The 19589-nt window shown below is 40.1% G+C and overlaps 1 protein-coding gene across 3 annotated transcripts in view; it reads left to right on the top strand.

The window, feature by feature from the left end:
• Window positions 1-19589, top strand: part of tbc1d22a (TBC1 domain family, member 22a) — a 162199-nt gene that overhangs the window by 82988 nt on the left and 59622 nt on the right. For all 3 annotated transcript variants that reach the window (XM_069519792.1, XM_020092387.2, XM_069519793.1), the window contains one exon: window positions 1568-1682. In XM_069519792.1, coding sequence (XP_069375893.1) covers window positions 1568-1682 — 115 coding nt within the window. The remainder of the gene's footprint in view (window positions 1-1567; window positions 1683-19589) is intronic.

The following is a 19589-nucleotide window of genomic DNA, read 5'->3' as shown; positions in this document are numbered from 1 at the left end:
AACATATCCCCAAAAAATAAGAGAGCTTGATGGGTGTGGCACAGCAAGCTGAAAGAGTGTGTCTGTGTATTTTGGGGGAAAGCATATGCACCAGAAAAACAAGCTCAACATCAAGTGTCCCTTAATTCACTGGGGCTGACAGCATTAAACAGCCGCCCATAACCAAGATGGGAGTGTTCGTCTTGCAAAAAATATATAAAGAAGCAGAGAGAGAGGAAGATGAAGGAGGAAACTGACTCAGAGGAGAAGAGCAAGAGACAGACTGAGTGGAAGTAGAATTACTGTCTTGTGGTTACTTCGCCAACTAGTCAAGTTCCAGTATGAACAAAATCTCCCCTTCTGTTCACGAGTTATGGTGCAAAATAACAGCCAGGAAAGTGTCTTTGTAGAACGTTATATTTTCACATTGAAGAGCTACTTTGACCTTTATGATAGGAAAGGCCAGCACTAGCTGTGATAGACAAACTGCTGTTTACAAGGTTTGCACGTCCTTTTGTTCAGTTCAATTAACAAAATGAAGCCACAACAACAAATTCTTAGTCATAGTAACATTTAGTTTGGAGCTGATATGGGTTAAAAAGTTCAATAAACTTGAAATAACTTTGATCCAGCAGTCTCCATTAGATTAGCCAAATTCAAAGGTATAATAATGTTTTTTATTAATATCAGATATCATATCAAAGGAAGTATTCCTGATGCATTTGTTTGTCATTAAGAAACAGCCTTGAAGTGCAGAGCTGTTGTGCCATCAAGCTTTCTTGCAAAGAAGTAAAGGTTTTATATTACATTGGACATATGTTCCTGAGGACCAGTAAAGATGTCAGATGTATGTCCTTCCTCATAATACATCTACAGACCCATTTTCTATCAATACATAACATGAAAACTAGTTTCTCTCCCTTTACCTTAATTACTCTTTGTTAGCAAATTGTTACGCTTTTGATACCATGTTACGGCCGCTAACAGGCGATCTGTTGACTGTCCAGTGGTGAGACAACTGCTCTATAGTACTGTTAGTGGTCAAAATCTCGATGTTACGTTCTCATACATCCAAAGACAAAGGAGATGACGATAATTAAAATTCAGTGTCTGAATTTGCATTTAATCCACATTGGTTTATAACGAATAAATATCAACTTCAAAATGGATTTCCACATCTGTAGTGGTGTAGCCAGACTTTGACAGCAAGTAAGGTGTGTCAGTTCAGCTGCTTTCTTCTTCATTAGCACGGCATGCCTCAATTTCTGCTTTCCACACATGTCACACTTTCAGAGAATTTAGAGAATTACCGTTAAAGAGTTGAGTGAATGTGAAAGTTTTGCTTCATCATCAATGATCATTTGTTTGAGGAACGATTAGGCAGGAACTTATTATGACAGAAAACTTGCCAGATGGTTATTTGTTAAAATAGTTGTTTTTACTAAATGTTCTTTACTTAAGCTTCTCTACAACATAAAGACGTATTGCTCATCTGTTTCATAGCTTTCTAAATTGACTTTGTAATATAAATGTGTGTTGTTCACAAACCAATGTTGACTCTTTGTCTCTGTGCGTGTTTGTGTGTAAGATTTTCGAGAGGATCCTGTTTATTTGGGCGATCCGGCACCCCGCCAGTGGCTATGTGCAAGGTATCAACGACCTAGTCACGCCGTTCTTCGTGGTCTACGTCTTCGAGTACATCGGTGAGTGCCATCTCTCTTTTTCGCTTTCTCTCACTCCCCCTCTCTTTCTCTTTCCTAGTCTTTTGTGTGATCTGATGTTGAAGTCATTGAAAATACTACGGTTCTCAGTGCAGGGTGACACCTTTGTGGCTGGCTAGACTGAAGATTTACTTACTGGTTTACCACTGCAGGTCACAGGTCACAGGGAATCAACCCTTGGACTCTTGAGACAGTATCTTTATTCACAACTTTTTGGCACATAAACTCCTGCTCCTGTTTTTAACTCTTTTCTTCCATCGACATTATCTGTTCCTCTTTCATTTAAATGAACACTACATATTTTGTTGTGTGTCATCCCCCATTATCTGTCCCCATTCACACTTGTTGTCCTATCAATAGTATGAAACTGCCCATATTGAAATTTGCTCATTCATTCTATGGCCGGCGGAAAGTATCAACATTTGTAATTTTCCAACCACATTGAAGGCATGATCATCTATACACGAATGCCAACTCTGTGGCCTCGCCACAGGAAGTGGATGTTAAATTTGCCTCCTCGCTCGCTCGCACAGATTGGGAGTGAACTGTCGGCAAAGTTTCACCACTGCTACATTCATGTTATGTGTGACTGTGCCCAAAGAACTAATGTAATTGACCAATGGGGTTCTCTGAAGAAATCCTGCCTCAGAACAAAAGAGAATTTGTGTCTCGTAGCGGCAGATTCAAGGTGTTGTAGTTGTTGACTTGTGTTTTTGCCAGAAAAAATATCCAAGATAATCTTCTGCAGGTATGCAACCCTCATTGTATGAGTTGACATACTGATTTGTGGATGTGCACGTTTTAACAATATCTTCACATTTTGAGAGAGAGAGAGAGAGAGAGAGAGATAGTTAGTACCACCACAGACTATAGTACACCCTCCAAGATTCAATCAACACCTCAATATAAGGGTTTCAACCAAACTGCAACATTATACCCTTCATGAGAGTTGTGTTTATCTCTGCTGTGATCATTAGACAATATTAGATTCTCGAAACATTTCCACAGTACAACTTCAATCAGAATTGATTTTGGAATAATTAAGAGTTGGAATGACTACTTAATGTCATAGTATGTTGTTAACATTTGTATTATTTTGAATTATGTAGCAGTATGTATTTTGTTTTGGTTACACAAAGACATCAGATGACAGTGTGTTTAGCTCTGCAAAATGATGTGTAACGGTTTTCTTAACCTTTAGTTGTGATTCATTTGCTAAATCAAAAATACAAACAGCAGATTGCATAGATAAATTGCTTGTTGTGTGAAATGTATTATTAGGATGATAAATCATCATGAAAGTGTTTACATGTCTCCCAACCCTTGTGACAAGTTGTGTGATACAGGGATATATAAAGCAGTGACTCTTTTTTTCATTTATCCTCTTGTCTTTCACCTCTCATTGTTACATATCTCCTGTGTCTTGTTTCATTTGCCATTTCTCTCAGCCCTCTTACTTCCGACTCCTTTCTTTATCCATGCCTACCTCTGTCTGCATTTGTTTTTCCTCTCTTTTTGCCTTTCTCTGTGGGTGAGTCGGGCTTAGTGTCAGATCATCAAAGCATCGCCCCGCGCTTTGTTCCCCTGCATCTCCATGTGCTGATGAGCCTTGAACAACATACGCAGCCAACAAACCTTCAAACGTGCCTGGCTTGCGTCTTACATGATGGGCTGATGAGCCGCGTTGTTGTTGTTGTTGTTGTCTCTTGTTTTCTGGTACGAAGTGATCTTTGGTTCTTTCATGAGGTGGGCCTAATTCTGCTCCTTTGTGGAGGGGTAGAAAGTAGAGATATACCATCTCATGCTTTTGTGCTCTTTTGCTCTTACTAGCTGTCTTTTGTTTTTGGATTCTGTTTTTCTTTTTTCATTTAAGGTGCATCCCATCCTTTCCGCTCTCTTCCTCTCTCCTTTGTGAGCTCAGGAGCGCCCCACATCTTGTCCTAATATCGACAATGTTAAATCTAATATAAACCAACCTTTTTAATCTTGCATGTAATTCAGCCTGATTCTGTCTTATGATTCTGCTAATGTCTTATCTCAATGGCTTTTATCGTTTGTTTAATTTCCCACTTGCACTGTTTTTACTTTCTTTTATCCAGACATGAGTTGTTATTCTTTTGCCATGATTGTCAAACACTTTCTTGTCTTGTGTCAACTTCTATTGTTTATAATGGGTCATATAAATACAAGAAATATGACTTCGCAAGACATGCTGAAAACAGGAAGTTTAATCTCTTCAAATCTGAATTTATTTTTTGAATGACGATGATAGTAAGCTCAGTTTGGAATCTGTTTTCATAAATTCAGAATAAATGATTCCAGAGGGCGGTCAGTGTTATCAGGTGAGGTGGATCACTCACCAGCATGGATCTTATTTTCGTTTAATAGTGGTATTTCATTGTCCAGATTTGACTGGTAAAGTCATATTTACATTATAGAAGCACACAAATGCCTCAATATTTATTGCCACTTTCTTTATTGTTCACCAGGTAGCACAGTTCTCTAAGGGCATTTACTTCATCCACTGACACCTCTGCCTGCTCTGCAAGCACATGCTACTTAGTTTTCCTTTTCACTCACACTAATGCAGGTGTTCAGATTTCATTTTCTAACCCTTGACCCAAATGCCTGCTTGTTAGGTCAGAGTGGTTTAAAGCCCTGTGTGAGTTTTTGAGTGACAGCTGGTATCTAAGGCTCTGAGCTGGGGAATCTGATTAAGACTTTGACCTGTTTTGCAGCTGTTTAATTCTCAACAAAGTCTTTTCAGTCACTTTACTCTCTCGCTCTGATTTGCTGTCTTTTTCCGAGTCACATGCTGGCCATGTCGTGGCACTGCGGTGCTTGTTCATCGTCCATACTCTCTTTCTACCTTTTGATCATGCAGTGTGGAATGATGGCTCAACCTCTTAACCACTCCATCTTCGCAACTGCCAGATTCCATTAATACCTGCCTGTTAATCCAAATTGAAAAACTCCATTTGGTGGATTATTGATAAACTTGTCTGGTGCCTTGGAGGCAGAAATACCTCTAAAGTTGTGAATCCACTTGGACTGTTAAGAAATCTAGCAGGCCTCCCTCTTGTCAAAGGAGAAATTGATTCAGAGAGTCAAATGGTTTTTTTGGGGGGGGGGGGGGTTCTGGTCTGTCTTCTTCCTATCTTACATAGCGTAGAGCCTCTCCCAGTAGCTGACTATAAAAGTCATCTAATTAAGGCCAGGATTGGCCGTGACGGGCCAGAGAGCGGGCCGGTCCTCCTTTTATGTTAGGAACAGCCTTTGATTAGCAAGTGGATCCATAATGTAATCTGCATGCCAATGTCTGAGTATGGATCCACTCTGGGAAAAAAAGATGATGACAAGCAGGCAAGTAAGAGACAGAGAAAGAGAGCAGGCAGTGAATCTGAAAATGCGAAGAGGTAAGGGTTTGACAACCGTGAATAATAAAGAAGCAGAACCAGAATGGAGACAAAGTAGTAGAAAATAACAGCAGCCAGAGGATCTCTTGGCCGGCTTAAGAGTAAAAAAGAGTGAGCGTATAGCGAATGACAAACAAGTGACAAACAACAGAGCAAACAAACAAGATTTAAAAAAAAAAAAAGGGGAGGGGGCGAAATGACCGACTTAAAAAGTGCCCCTGTGCTTTCAGGAAGCAGCAGAGCTAGGCAGCTCCTTCTCCCATCAACTAGGAAAGAATGGCCTGCTCCACCCTTTCACCATCCTCCAGTTTAAAGCTGAACTTGTCACAACAGGCAGAAAGTGGCTAGCAACAGCTTCTCTGTTGCTAAGATTTCACCAGGAATTCAGCAGTTAGATCTGTACTGAGATGGTTGTGACCACTGTGTGAACCCAGTAATTCTAATATATAGAAATGATTAATCTGATTAAAAACCCAACTATGAGCTTCACATATTTGATGGTTCTAAATTTTGTTTTCAGCTTTTCCACAGTTAAGTTTCTTTTTTGTAAGTGACAAAATATGTCAGAATCAGGGCTGGGCGATATGGCAAACAATTTTCTTACTATAAAATTTAAAAAAATCAGTCTATTTGAATAATTATCACGATAAATGTCAATTCACAATTTATTTTTCAAATTTAAAGGCTCATTTTTTTCTATCAAAGTTAAAGAAATCGGTTAATACTGGTATCAAAATTATCTTTATACGGAGAACATGACAAACATGGAAAAATCTGATGTGAGACGTTCAAAACAGTTCTGAAAAAACCTTGCGTAATCCATAACCTTACTTTTCCAATGACATAGTGACTGCGATGGGATTGGCAGTTTGTGATTAATTTATGTGTTCACTATCTAAGAATGAAAATAAATCATACTGAACATTTATAAATCATTAGTGACATGTCTGTGGAGGAAAATCGTATCGTAGTAATTGCTGTTATTATTGCTGTTATTATTGTGTTATTCTTTTGACGCTCAGCCTTATTCTAAATGTAAATTAAAGAGAAGCTACTTCAAATTAAGAGCCCTAAAGCTGCTTTAATCAATATTTGTATTTAAACAATGGAGTAACTACTGTGTGTCACGTGAAATATGTCACATTTAGTGATGACCCAACATAGAAATATCACCATATTTGCAGTTTGCCTCAGCAGTGTAGAGCTTTTAGCATCTTTCAGCTTATTAGCTGGTTTTTGGGGACTCAATTTCTTCATTATCACTGCTCTTGTAGGCCATGTTTCTTGTGCAGCAGACAGCTCTTTTCATTAAAAACACTTCAATTACCGATTGACAGATAAAGGTTTGCAACAGGCTGGTGAATATTGCTAAGCATCCACTAAAGAACCAGATTTTTTCCTTTTGAGTTATTATAATATAAAACAAGACAAATGCTTATTATGAATGTTAGTCCTCAACGAGTGGCAAATACATACAACTCTTAAATGATTTTAAAGCAGCTCTGGCATTGTGTAGTGTTGAAAACACATCCAACGACCTACAGCATATAAGGGTCACAGTTAATTAATTGAGCAGTTTTACACAGTTTCCATTTCACTAACAAAGTATATTCACAGTTATGGCTGCTAACTGTCACTTATGCCTGCTGACATACTGCAGCAGCTTTTATGAGCTGTCTATGCTGCTATTCATACCTTTATCTTTTCAGTCAAACACTGTCTGTATTGTTTTTTCTATTTTATTATAATTACATATGTACTCTCAGAGAGGAAAATTGATCCTTGTTCTTAAAAGTCCTGATGCACTTTGTACCATTTCACAGACACGTGTTGTCACGCTTGTAGAAATAGGATAATGTGCTTGGTGAGCAGGGCACCCTGGAGGAAGCAAGGATGGGGACAAATCTGAAAATGTTCTAGGTTAAGTATGTTTTTAAAATTTAAATGCATTTCATTGCAACAGAAGTGGAGGCTCATCTTCCACCGGCAATGCAATTTAGAAAAGGAAGGGGTTTGACGAGGGAGAATCCAGTTACACAACTCCACACCCACACCACTTAGTGAGGGGCAAGCAGAGGTAAGGGCACAAATAAAGTGTCCAGGCAACCAGAGTCATTAGTAAAATCAGGAAGTTTATGGTTATGTGTCCTTGTGGTTGTTAGGAGAGAGGGAGCAAGAGGAGCAATATGCCTGTGCGTTTGAGATCCTGATACTACTATGGAAGATGTCTGTCTGTCTCTGTCTGTTTGTTTGTCTGTCTGTCTGTCTGTCTGTCTGTCTGTCTGTCTGTCTGTGTGTGTGTGTGTGTGTGTGTGTGTGTGTGTGTGTGTGTGTGTGTGTGTGTGTGTGTGTGTGTGTGTGTGTGTGTGTGTGTGTGTTGTCGCCGACTCGCCAGCCTTTTTAAAACACGGAGACATCTTGGATCCCTAGACACACGCCTTTTTCTCAGAAAGCTACTTTCAGCTTTCGCAAATGCAGAAAATGTGTACTTCCTCTCGCAACATCACTTATGCAGAGCAACAGGTGTCAGCTGAGGGCACATTTGTAAATTATGCACACAAAATTTTTTACTTGGCTTCAGTAAGATCGGCATGTCACCTGTTTTTTTTTTTTATCATTGATATTTTACAGTTTAAAAAAAAAATTAGCACAGCAACACAAAATGCCTAAAGATGCCTTTACACCAATAGGAGAAAAATAGGAGAAAGGAGAGAATAATTTACCATGTATTTAAGAGCTAACTGCAGCCGAACAAAGGTAATGAACTCTTTATAAAGTGTGTGTAGATCTGTCTTTAGTTTTTCTTCACTGCTGTATTTCTAAATAAAAAGAGGAGCCTCATGTTGCCAACATTTCTTCTTTTAGTCTCTGCAGTTGTTTAACTTTAATTGACTGTGATTGACTGTGATTCTTTCAGAACACACAGATGCTGGATATCGTTTTGTTCAGCTGCTTTTCTACCACACACCAGGGACTGTTTTAGCACATTAGGGCTGCAGATTGAAGATTGGGCAGTAACAAATTGTTGTCTATGTCTCAGTGATTTCATTGCTTTTTAATACACAATTATTTGGTTATTCGTGCATGAATAAAAGGAAGCAGGTCTTGGCAGAGGAGTGTATGCTGCGTCTTTTTGCGGTTTAATTCAGGCTTAATATACATTTTTAAGAATTTCTCAAAACACACAAACTACTTTTTTTTCATTGTTATCCATGTACTTCTGACTTTTTCGTGAGTGTGAGCATCCAATCAGGTTGCCTTTGCATTCAAGTAGGTGTTTCACCATTGGTGAAACAACTTCATTATGATATTTTGTACGACTAGCAAAGAGTTAGAAATGTGTTAAATATTCCTCTCTGACCCAAATGTATATACAGATGGATGACATGACAGCTCCACTAAAGTGAAGGTAGAGCATCTCATTCTCTACCTGGTGGCTGGCTGCAGTATAGGTCATAAACACCACCTCCTCCATGTTAGTGGATGGGACATGAACCAAATTAAACAGTACAACTCAAATACATTTTTCCAAGATGGTTTCTGTCATTTAAGATAGTTCCTATCACAGTGATTGCTTAAGTGTTGATGTTTTCCTGTTTATTACAGCTCGATTTTTACTGCACAGGTAGTTGCTCCAAATGCGCAAGATGACAGCGTTCGTATCATGGATATATTGTCCTCAGTTTTGGATAGTGGGAGAGAGAGGAGACGCATTGTCCCTATTTATGTACAAGACACTCTGCTTTTATACATACTCTCTCTGTGTATAATTTTGACAGTGTGTATCTGTTTGATCCATTCTACACAATACTAGTGCCTAGTTTCTCCCCACCTGCAAAGGAAGCAAGCTTTCTCTAATGCTGCAACAGGGACTGACTGTGACGGACAACTTAAATGTTGGTAATCTACCAGAAGCAGGCAATTGGAGAACCTATATAACTTTATGGTGTACAACCATTTTGTACAAAGCATTAGAAGAGAGTGAGAGAGCAGCGGAATGGGTCTTTGAAAATGCCAGTGTGGAGAATGGACCACTTAAACATGTGTGGAGACACACAGTCTCTGTATTGTCACTGTTTTTGTCTATAAATGCCTGGTGTGTGTATGTATGCACGTGCATGCGTGTTTGTTTGTTTGTGTGCGTGCGTGCGTGCCTGCCTGTGTGTGTGGAGGGGGGGTACAGCATTGCAGATGGCTGGTGGAAGAGCTAGGTGAAGCACCCAGGGACCGAGCAGGGAAGATGGAAGTAGAGTGTCAGTCAGCTGTGATGAAATGCCTGCAGCAGAGTAACACCACACACCACTCACAAACATAGGGCACAGACCGGTGAGGCGAGCTGCCACAAACACACACACTCATAGAACATGGACTGAAGCTGATATCTCGTGTGTAACAAGGAGAGTCTGACTTGATGAAAACCGAAGCTTGCATCTAACTGACACTGGAAACTGTGAATATTCTCTTCTGAAACTTAAACGGGAGAGTCTTTAGCTGTTGAATCAATAATCTGCCTGAATCCATCAGTTCAGTTTATATTCTTTAAGATGCTGCAGTTTGGTTTTACATTTGGTGCATCTGCTTCACTTTGAGCATTTTTGGCCCTTTCAGCGCGATACTGTGTCTTATCCTGACTTTTCCTTTTCTCTCCTCCATATTTTCCCTCATATCTCTCTTGTTGTTTGTACACTGGCACGGAGCTTTAGTCGTAGCACAGCGTGCAAGAGCACGCTGTGCTCGTTTGTATTTCATTTGCACTCTCACTTCGGGGGGATTAAAGTGCCTCAGCCTTTTCTTTTTGTATTTTACTCTCCTCTCCTCCTCTGTATCCGTTTCCCTCGGCTCGTTTGTCCATCTATAGATTGAGTAGTCGGTGGAGTGGATCCTGGCCAGTAGGCGGTTAACTAATATCGGCGTCTTTCTCCCCACGGTCTGGCCACTGTTGTCGAGCCTTCTATTCTGAGTCTCCCTCTGATTAACGGCTGTTATTAGCTCTAATGAGCTGCTTAGTGGTTGCCTGAGCACAGCTGCTGACATCCAGCAGGAACACTGTCTTTTCTACTTTGTTCTTTATCTACTTTTGCTTTCTCTAATTTCTCCTGCTTTAATCATTGGGTGAGATTATTGACTCGATGTAGGCATCATTTAGGCTGACAGTTGGAGATTCATTCTTCTATCTTCTTTGGCGTTGCCTCTTTTTCTCTTTCTCCTTGCTTGAGCTTTGTCTCTGTCTCCAGTCCTCTATTTGGTTTAGAACCAAATCACTATGTTTCTGGGGTTAGGTAATAGCATTTGGACACACAAAAATTGAATGAGCCATGTGGTTTTGACCCTCACTCTCTGTCTACTCTTTTCACTCTATCAACATCTCTTCATATCTCTGATATGTTATTTTCTTTCAGATTTTTGATGGTTGCCACTTTCATATATTTGTTTACTTAATTTTCCTTGAATCACTACAATTACTACCCCCAAAGCTGTAGTTAAATGCATATTTATTGATTTCGATGTGTTACCACTCTCATACATTTTCAGGCCACTGATTTTCCATTGTATACAAGGATGTGTACGAGGATTTTGATTGTATTCATTACATAGTCTTTCTCTGGGGTGTAATATCGTTCTTAATATGTTCAAATATTATCCATTATGTCTCAAATATGTTGAGTCAGGTCAAATTATGATCCTTCAACACTATTACCATATACTATATTATATATACTAAATATATGCTAATATTTTGGCAGCATGTGTAGGTTGTAATGTCTCCGTGCATACTTCTGGTTAATTGCACATTTTCAGTTTATGTAACATTTGTATCCAGCAGCCTTTCAAGAATATTTTTTTCTGGCTTTGTCAGAAAGAGTTAGGTAAAAACTTAAAGAGCTGTCTTGAACATCCATTTTGTGGCTTTGAATCATCAGTATGAATTACCACTGATAATTCTTCTACTGTAGTCAGTGGTTAGGACAATTTGTGATTTGCCCATTTCCTTTGATATATCTGACAATTGACTTCTTTGGGAGTTATCTTGAAAAATGTTGGAATTATTCCAGACACCTCTCTCTATGACAGAACAAAGCACAAGCAAATCCAGAGGTGAGGGTATGGGAAATAGTATTTAGCCTTTTTAAATCAAAGTGATTCCACAAATTCTAAATAAGTGACAGAGAGCATGATAAAAGTTTGGTAATTGCTTTCACTCTCACAGGAAATGTTGAGCAGGTACAGACAAAATGTTATTACAAAAATGTAATATGCTGTTTAATGGGACATTCTTCTGACTAGCCACTCACAATGTACTTCATTTGTTGTTGTTCTGTAAATTGTGTTGTGAACATCTCATGTTTTGAGAGAAATTACCAGTGAAATCACACAGACCATAGTCAGTGCTCGACAATAGGGTCTAAAGCCAAAAATCAATAGTTGTGCTTTCATCTGCATCTGACCTGATCTTATTTCCTCGTATTACCAGACAATCTCTCATGGCTCCTGATAAAAAGCAATAGAGCCCTGAAATGATCCAGAGAAATAGTTCTGTCAAAAAATGATTTATCTTCTGTGAATAATCGCTGGGGTTATTGAATATTTTTAGATTAAGTTAATTACTTGACTATAAAAAGCCATAAATTGAAACTCTCCTCATGCAAGAAGCCTCAGATCTCCCCAAGTCTCTATTTCTCGTTCTCTCTGTCAGCCGTGTGATTGGAAAAAAGAAAATTTGTTTTATCATTCTGTCACCAGCGAGACGCGTTCTGCTTGACCTGATGCAATTGGAGGCAATTGAAACAGTCATCTTACCGTGCTGCCGCGCTTGTGGCGTGTGGTGTTTTGGGTTGCATCATGATCATTCGCACACATACATGCATGCAGACACACAAGCAGACATATATCCATCTCAGATTTGTTGGCACGTTTGAAACAATAGCACTCATGCATAAAGACACATGAACACATGCACGCTCACATGCATTTTCACACTTGGTTGTGCACGCTGCAGGTGTCTATCTCACCACTCTGCATGTCGGTGTGTTTTATCCGTGTCTGCTGCCATTCATAATGTCTGCTTTTTACTGTTCCCCTAATGTTTTTTCCCCCCTAACTAAGCCTTTAGATTCCACAGACTAATGACTTAATGGACTGATCCTTCACTTAAAATCTGTAAACATTCCCCCAGCTCCCAAAAGCCCCAGATTATGCAGGCAGAGAGTCTATATAAAGTGAATGTGAACGAGTGCAAGTGATTTGACTTTTCATGTAGATTAATAAGATGCTTAAGCTTACACTATACTGGTTAGACAAGTAGGAAGACGCTGTAGCTGCTCTCAGACGTGCACTGCAGTCGGATATTTTTCTGAAATTTCCTGGAAGGGCTGTCGACCCCTTTATAAAATGTTAGTCCATGTAAGACACTTTATTGAGAAGCTAAGGATCCAATCAGAAACCTTCTAAACACAAAATGACCATTCTATTTCCTGAGCCATTTCCTAACACAAGAGGAGCACCTTCTTAATTGGAAGGGGAATGGTTCGAACTTAAAAAGGTCCCAATGACGCGTTTGTTTTATTTGGAATAATAATTTAAAAAAAAGACATTGTTGTAATGGCACACACAGCTGCCAGTGATCTCTTTCAGAAGTGCCTGTGGGATGGTCAAATAGCATTGGATGCCCGTTTCCACATAACTATGCAGGACACATGAGGGAGTGATGTCTGACAATATCTGTGACTTGCCAGATCTGAGAATGTGGCATTAAAGTCCACTTCAAGCCATGATTGGTGAACTGTGCAGAGTTGAGAAAGGGACAATTTCCATCCCTTTCAACTGAGTGCAACACAATCTGTGCTTTTCAGGAGAGAATGTCGGAAATTGTGCAACAGTATCCCCATATTAAAATGATACTGCATCTCCTCTCCTCTATGATGACTGATTTTTAACTTTGCTTTCAAGTGTGGCTGTTCAGAACAACTATAAACACTTCTGGTTTTTGACACATCAGATGAATCACTTGTTTTGAGTTAATTTGGGGCTTTGACCGTATACTCTTGCACAATGAATGCCTACGATGCAAGTACAGAGGGCAAGACAAGGTCATGTTAACAACAAGGCCAGACAAAAAGCTTTATATAAAACATAATAACTGAGGAGCAAAAAAGATTCTGTCTGATACAAATAAGTGTCCAGGAAAGTCTCCATTACAGATTACTACTTAATGTGAGATACTGATTAATAAAGATGAGCTTCAAGCCTCATGCAAACTCCCATGCGTTCAGTCTCATGTGTCTCAATCCCTATGGTCACAATGAGGGTAATTTAGTCCTGTTTTCATCATAAACTAGGGCTGCATGTACACTTTACAGTTATTTTGCAGAGTAATTCTTATTTTTTACTCTTTAAATTGTCAGAAAATAAAGAAAATAGTCTGTCGTTAGTTTCCACACCATCGAGATATCTTCAAATTGCTTTTCTTTTTTTTCTTTTTTTACCAACGATCCAACACCCAAAGGTATTTACATGATTGAATTTAAATTACTTTTTTTACAAGTAAAAACCCAGTGAACATTTGGTTGAATCACTAATTACTCAGCTACTCACTGGCACTAAAAGGGATCGTTTGTTAATCACAGGGTTCACGTTTTGATCTGTCGGTCCTCCTCGAAACACTTGTCTTTGAAGAAGCCAAATGGGGATATTGAGATTAGATTGTTAATGATTTGACATAAGTCTGGATTTCTTGGTTGTTCAAAGCTTGGTTTAAAATTCAGCTGATACTGTCAACAGAGCAACAAGTCCTCAAACCCAAACCTGCAATGGATCATGATCATTGTGATTTCACTTTCAAATATTTCAAATGGTTTTCATTCTTATAGTTACAATGGTGGGGTGTTGATAAAAGACAAAATAGTCTCTACTGAGCACAAAGAGCTGAATTAGCTGGGTGAGAATTAACAGGATTATTTTAGCCTGATAGAAACACATTGGCTTAAATCGGTTAAAGCACATTCTAAGAACAGGCCTTAGGACATTGAGTCTCAAAATTGCTCCTTAGGCAGGTTACTCACATTCATTTATAAAGCACATTTAAAACAACCAGAACTGACCAAAGTCTTGTAAAATCAATTAAAATGAATTAGATTAAAGGAAAAGTTAGTGAAAATAACTAAGGACAATCTAAAGCCCGAGAGAACATCCAAGTCTTCAGTTTCACCTTAAATACATCTAAAAAAATCACTTAATTGTAAAAGGTAAAAAGTTCCAACAGATTTACAAGGTTAGTCATAGCTGTGTGAGTTTGGGTGCGAAATGGTAAATAAGAGTTGAATTTAAAAGAGCCTTGGATAAAAACACAAGTCCATTTGCTGTTTGCCAAAGAAGAAAATAAGAAAAACAAACTGGTTCGTTAAAGAAACTAAACTTGACTAAAATGCTGCATCATGTTTTTATGTTCTGCTCCATGTCATTTGACATTTGGGATTCTGTCAAATCCACCTTCTGCTTTTTCAGATTGCTCCTCATGTGTTCCCCCCGTGCAGTGGCTATGAATGATAAGCTCTACCAGGAACCATCCTGTTGCTCCCGCTATGATTTGTGCTATTGATCACCAATGCCCTCTCCTCCTCCTGCATGTTATCACTGTGAAATTAGAAAGCTGGAGAGGAAAACACAAACAGGCCATCCCTCTGGCATTGCCATGGTTACATGATGGCAGAGTATGTCGCCAACTGCACACATGTTGAGCCACATTTTCACACACACATCCGTGCTGTACAACTGTGCCACAGGCCAGTATGAGGTGTGGTGATGGAGAGGGTTTGTAGTGCCGATGCAGATATTTGATGTGGTAGCAACTATTAATGCGACCCAGTGAGTTTACTCAACGCTAAACACTTAAACACTTAAAGCTCCCTTATACACAACATCATTTTACCTTGGGGCAAGTGGATCATTATGTCTCTGCACATAGCCAGATATGGTATTAATAGCTGTATTCTATTTGATGTCAAGGACTTACATTATCTTGCCAAAAGCTGCTGCGGGGGCCTGCTGTTTGATGTATGGACATACGGCACAAAGTGAAGATAGTGGGAGATGAGAACATTGTCGGAGTGATTGTGTAGATTTTAAGGCCTAAAGCGTTCCTTATCGCTTGTGAGGCTGAAGTTCAATGCTTTCAATGAGTAGGCTTCGCAATAAACTTTGAAGAAAAATCCCATGTAACTTTTAAGAAAATGAATACACTGGATTTCTTTGAAACTAGAAAGCAGAATTTAGATAAGTCTTATAAACCCTAAGAGTCGAGGAAACATTTTTTTCATGATTAAATGAGAGAAAAAAAGTAATGACTTCCCTTTGATTAGAATTTTATATATCCTGTAATTGGGCAGTCACTTTTTATTTGAAATTCAAACATTCATTTGAACACGTGGGGGATCATAGTTGAACTGTAATGACCTATTTGAATTTAAAATATACAATCGAGAAGTTCATCAGACCGTCTGTAGTAGTTTGTCTCATGAACCAGAAGAGGGCGCTCACAATCAGCTTGACTTATTACACGCCGTCTTGACCTGTCAGTCAAGTAAGCCAGTAAGGTTATGTTGCTTTGCTACGAAAATGGAGGACGCTAGCAAGCAAAGCTGTCTTGAGCAAAAAATTGCAACACCAGAGCACAATGTACGGAATAAATATTTTGAGAGAAAAATTGGGCCCTAAAAAAAGATCAGGCTATATCACCTTTATCCAACCGTTACTTGCCTCACCCTAACCTTACCTTTAATTTAACCAAATATTACCCCAACATTGACAAACGTCTTAAAATTTCACCACAGTGTGACTGTGTGAACAGATTAAGGTCACATGAGTAATACCTAGACCACACACACTCACCTACTCCTACCTCTCTTCACCTCTAGCTGTCTATTTTCATATCTTCACATCCTGTTTCACACACTGCTAAATTTTATTCTCCCTGGGCTCAAATTGCCTGTGATTCTGCATATGTGTGTATGTGTGTGTGTGTGTGTGTGTGTGTGTGTGTGTATGTGTGTGCGTGCGTGTGCGTATGCGTATGCGTGCACGCTCTCGACATGTAGGTGACACCATGTTTGCCAGGTTCACTCTTGTCTTAATTATCCAACAGTATGAATGCCACATCTCTGGAAAATGTTCAGCTCTCATTAGCATCGGTGTTATCACACTAATTGTGCCACAGAGGGGAAATCTTGCTGCAGCCTGAGTGAGAGGTGGAGTGGGGGGGTTGTTAGAAGTGCAGGGTAGGTGGAAGTATTACTGTATGTGTCTCACTCGCAGCCAACGCATGTGAAGTCTTCAGCTGTGGTGTCATTCTAAAGGTGGAAAGAGGATTGTGAAATGTTTGGATTCACCACCCAAATTGTAAGTCATTATATTCATTAGATTTTACCGTCACTGCTGCTGTAAATGATAAGTAATGACTGCACCACTTCATGTGATCTTATAAACTTTTGATGGTGGAATCTTGTTAAAGTGAATCGTGTGCGCTCTGTCTGTGGCAGTCGGCAACTCAGGATTGCTTGTGATTAATCTGAACCAACAGAAGGTTGTCAAATGGGACTGTTTTTTATTGCCAATTGCTGTCTGCACAGACACACACTTGTTCTCGCGCTCAGCACACACACACACACTTTATGATTACATCAGGCCGGACCAGCTCGTTTATCATCTTACATCACATTACCTTGTGGCCCATAGTTGTAAAGAGCAGATGGCAGCACTGGCGAGAGTGTGTGTGTGTGTTTGTCTGCGTGCACGTGTCTGTGTGTGTACATGCCCGCGCTCGGTCTCAGGAGGTGTAACCTGGCTCCACGCGCCAAGCTCTGCCAAGTGCTCACAGCTGGCAGCGACCAAGCAGTCGGTCTCTCTGGACAAGTTACCCCCTGCGCCAGGACAAACAGGAAATAAACCCTGGGGCCTGGCAGAAAGCAGGCTCCATGGCCAATAGGATGAAAGGTGAAGAAGAGTGGTGCAGGGTTGGGGGGGCTGGTTAAGGTGCGGATGGTTGGAGAGGCTGGGTAGGAATAGCAACAGAGGAGATGTCAAATGGCTGTGTAGAAGTGGAGGGAACAAGGGAGGAGGGAGAATCGAGGGGGAAAGCATTGATGTAGCAATGGAGAGATCAAGAGACTTTCAGAGCAAAGTCGAGGTGTAAAAAGTGAAAGGACGCTTTTATTGATGTGGGAGAGGAGACATGAGAGGAGACAACAAGTGGCAGAGCTGAAACTGTGTCAAGAAAATGAGAGTTTGCTCTAAACTTTGTTGGAGAAAATTTTGATTCATAAATTAAACATTTCCCTCTGTATCTATTAATGATGCGTCAATCCGATATTGACAGATGTTTGTCCAACACATGCATTGGATATTGGTGACCGTAGGGCAGATCTATTTATTTCAATTCTGTTACTCTATGTTTATGTCTATCATGCTGGTAGAGACCTAATATAGAACAGTGTGAGCTAAAAACAAAGGTTTTCACACAATATGGTAGCATGTTGAGTGGCTACATGAAGCATCTGCAAAATCAGTGTTTTTATTAGTTGGTGCAGATCCCAATTCAAATCTTTATCAAGTGGATTTAAATCTAGTTTCATTGGGGGTAGAAATTTTTTTGCCTCAGTATGATAAAAAAAATGGGGCTAGAAACTGTAACTACCTCCAATGTGTTGCTGAGTTTCTATGTATCCTCAATAGTTTTAGAATTAAGTGTCAGGCCTGGAGGAGGTATGTCACGAAGTTAGGAAAGCAGTATTTAAGCCTGATGTTGCATTACACATAAAATAATGATCCCTGTCTCTTCCGGTGAGGCTTACAGCTTCTTTATCAAACACAAAATGAAATGTCCATTATTGTCTGCAGCTATCGGCCAACGCCCAAGTATTTCTATCGTTGTCTCGTACGGTATCTTTTACTTCTAGATTGTTTTTTCTGTCACATCAGGACCAAACATGAAAGAAATTTTATGATTCTTACTTTCAGCATCTAAGTTCCTCCTTTGCAATCAGTTACTGTTGTGTGCTTGTTTCTGTGTGTGGGTGCAGAGTTGTGTGCATGTATGTGGCGCTCCTTGGCTCGTCCCCCTAAGTCTGTGGTCTGTTTGTGCAGCTCTCTTCTGCCAGTTAGCGGACAAAATGCCCATCTTTGATTGTGTAGGAGTTTGTGTGTGCGTCTTATGACAGTTGGCCATATCAAACAAGGTATTCTACCATGGTGAGTTTTTGCATCTGACCCGCTGCCTCGAAAAGCCAGAGAATATTATTTGGCAAAAGATTATTTTGGAGGAACATCTCATACCGAGCCAAAGCCACTGAGACTCCGGATCTCTGATGCGAGGGATCACTGAAGCCTGAACTTCCAGAAATTCCCCAGCTTCTTATTTGTGAAGGATTTCTGCATGGATCATGTCCCAGACACGTATTGTCAGCTGGTCCTTGGAGTGGAGGCAGAGCTCCAGAAGTAATTACCAAGAGAATTATTGTGAAGGAATTGCTACTGAGGCATGGATCCTATGAAAGTAATTAGCAATTTCTTCTTCTGAAGGCAGGTCAACTGAGACACAAAGTGTGGTGAATTTTAAAGGCGGTCGACCTTATGCAGCTTGTTTTTTTATGTTGGATAGTGGCTTCAGTTTGCTAAATCATCAGACATTCAGCACAGGGCTTTTGACTCTTTCATCCCCTAAATGGTCAACAGCGAGCAACTACCTGGCCATGAAAATGACTAATAACGTGAGCATTCATCCGTTTACAGCTGGTCATCGGTGTTTGCGTCAGGGCCACTAGCGATCACAGGGTGCACCGTTGCCTTGTGATCCAGTCACTGCCGCTATGGCCTCTCCACCTCTTACCCCACCCCTCTCTTGTGTGTCCTTGTTATTGTGATGAGCTATGCCCAATTCCTGCACGACCACTGGACTCCAGGAAAGCAGCTGTCCCTTCTAATCTGTTCCAGAGTCAAGGTCTAGGTTTGGAACCGTGCCCGACAGCAAGGCTTTGGCTGTGACAAAGACTGATTTGAGACTTTAGGATCCTCTGGGTCTTCCAGAACACCAGCGCGATGGCACACTCACCACCTTGTTAATCAGCAGTGACACCACACGAATTGCCAGTCAGTCTGTTTACAACTAATCTTTTCAACTTCAAATTTAATGCCTGGAGCCACTGCTTCCCACAGAGAGACGCCTGCATTCAGGTACTGTCATTGTCTCCTGCAACACTATAAGGGAGATATCAAATTAAATACTGGCTTCAAATTGGTCAGATGGTGGCATCTTTTGTTTCTGCACTGTTATAACAGCTGCTCCAACACTACAATTACTCCAGTCAATTGTAGCTGAGGTCAAGGATGAGAGATACTGTGAGTTTTCATCCTATCAGCTGTCCCGCACTTAAATTTTTGGTGGCTGACCTCTTCCTCTGCTTCCTCACAGAATATGTTTTCACTT

Source organism: Paralichthys olivaceus, chromosome 23 (assembly GCF_024713975.1).
Source record: "Paralichthys olivaceus isolate ysfri-2021 chromosome 23, ASM2471397v2, whole genome shotgun sequence".
NCBI classification, from domain to species: domain Eukaryota; kingdom Metazoa; phylum Chordata; class Actinopteri; order Pleuronectiformes; family Paralichthyidae; genus Paralichthys; species Paralichthys olivaceus.
Note: the sequence above shows the minus strand (reverse complement) of the source record. Positions and strands in the feature narration are given on the sequence as shown.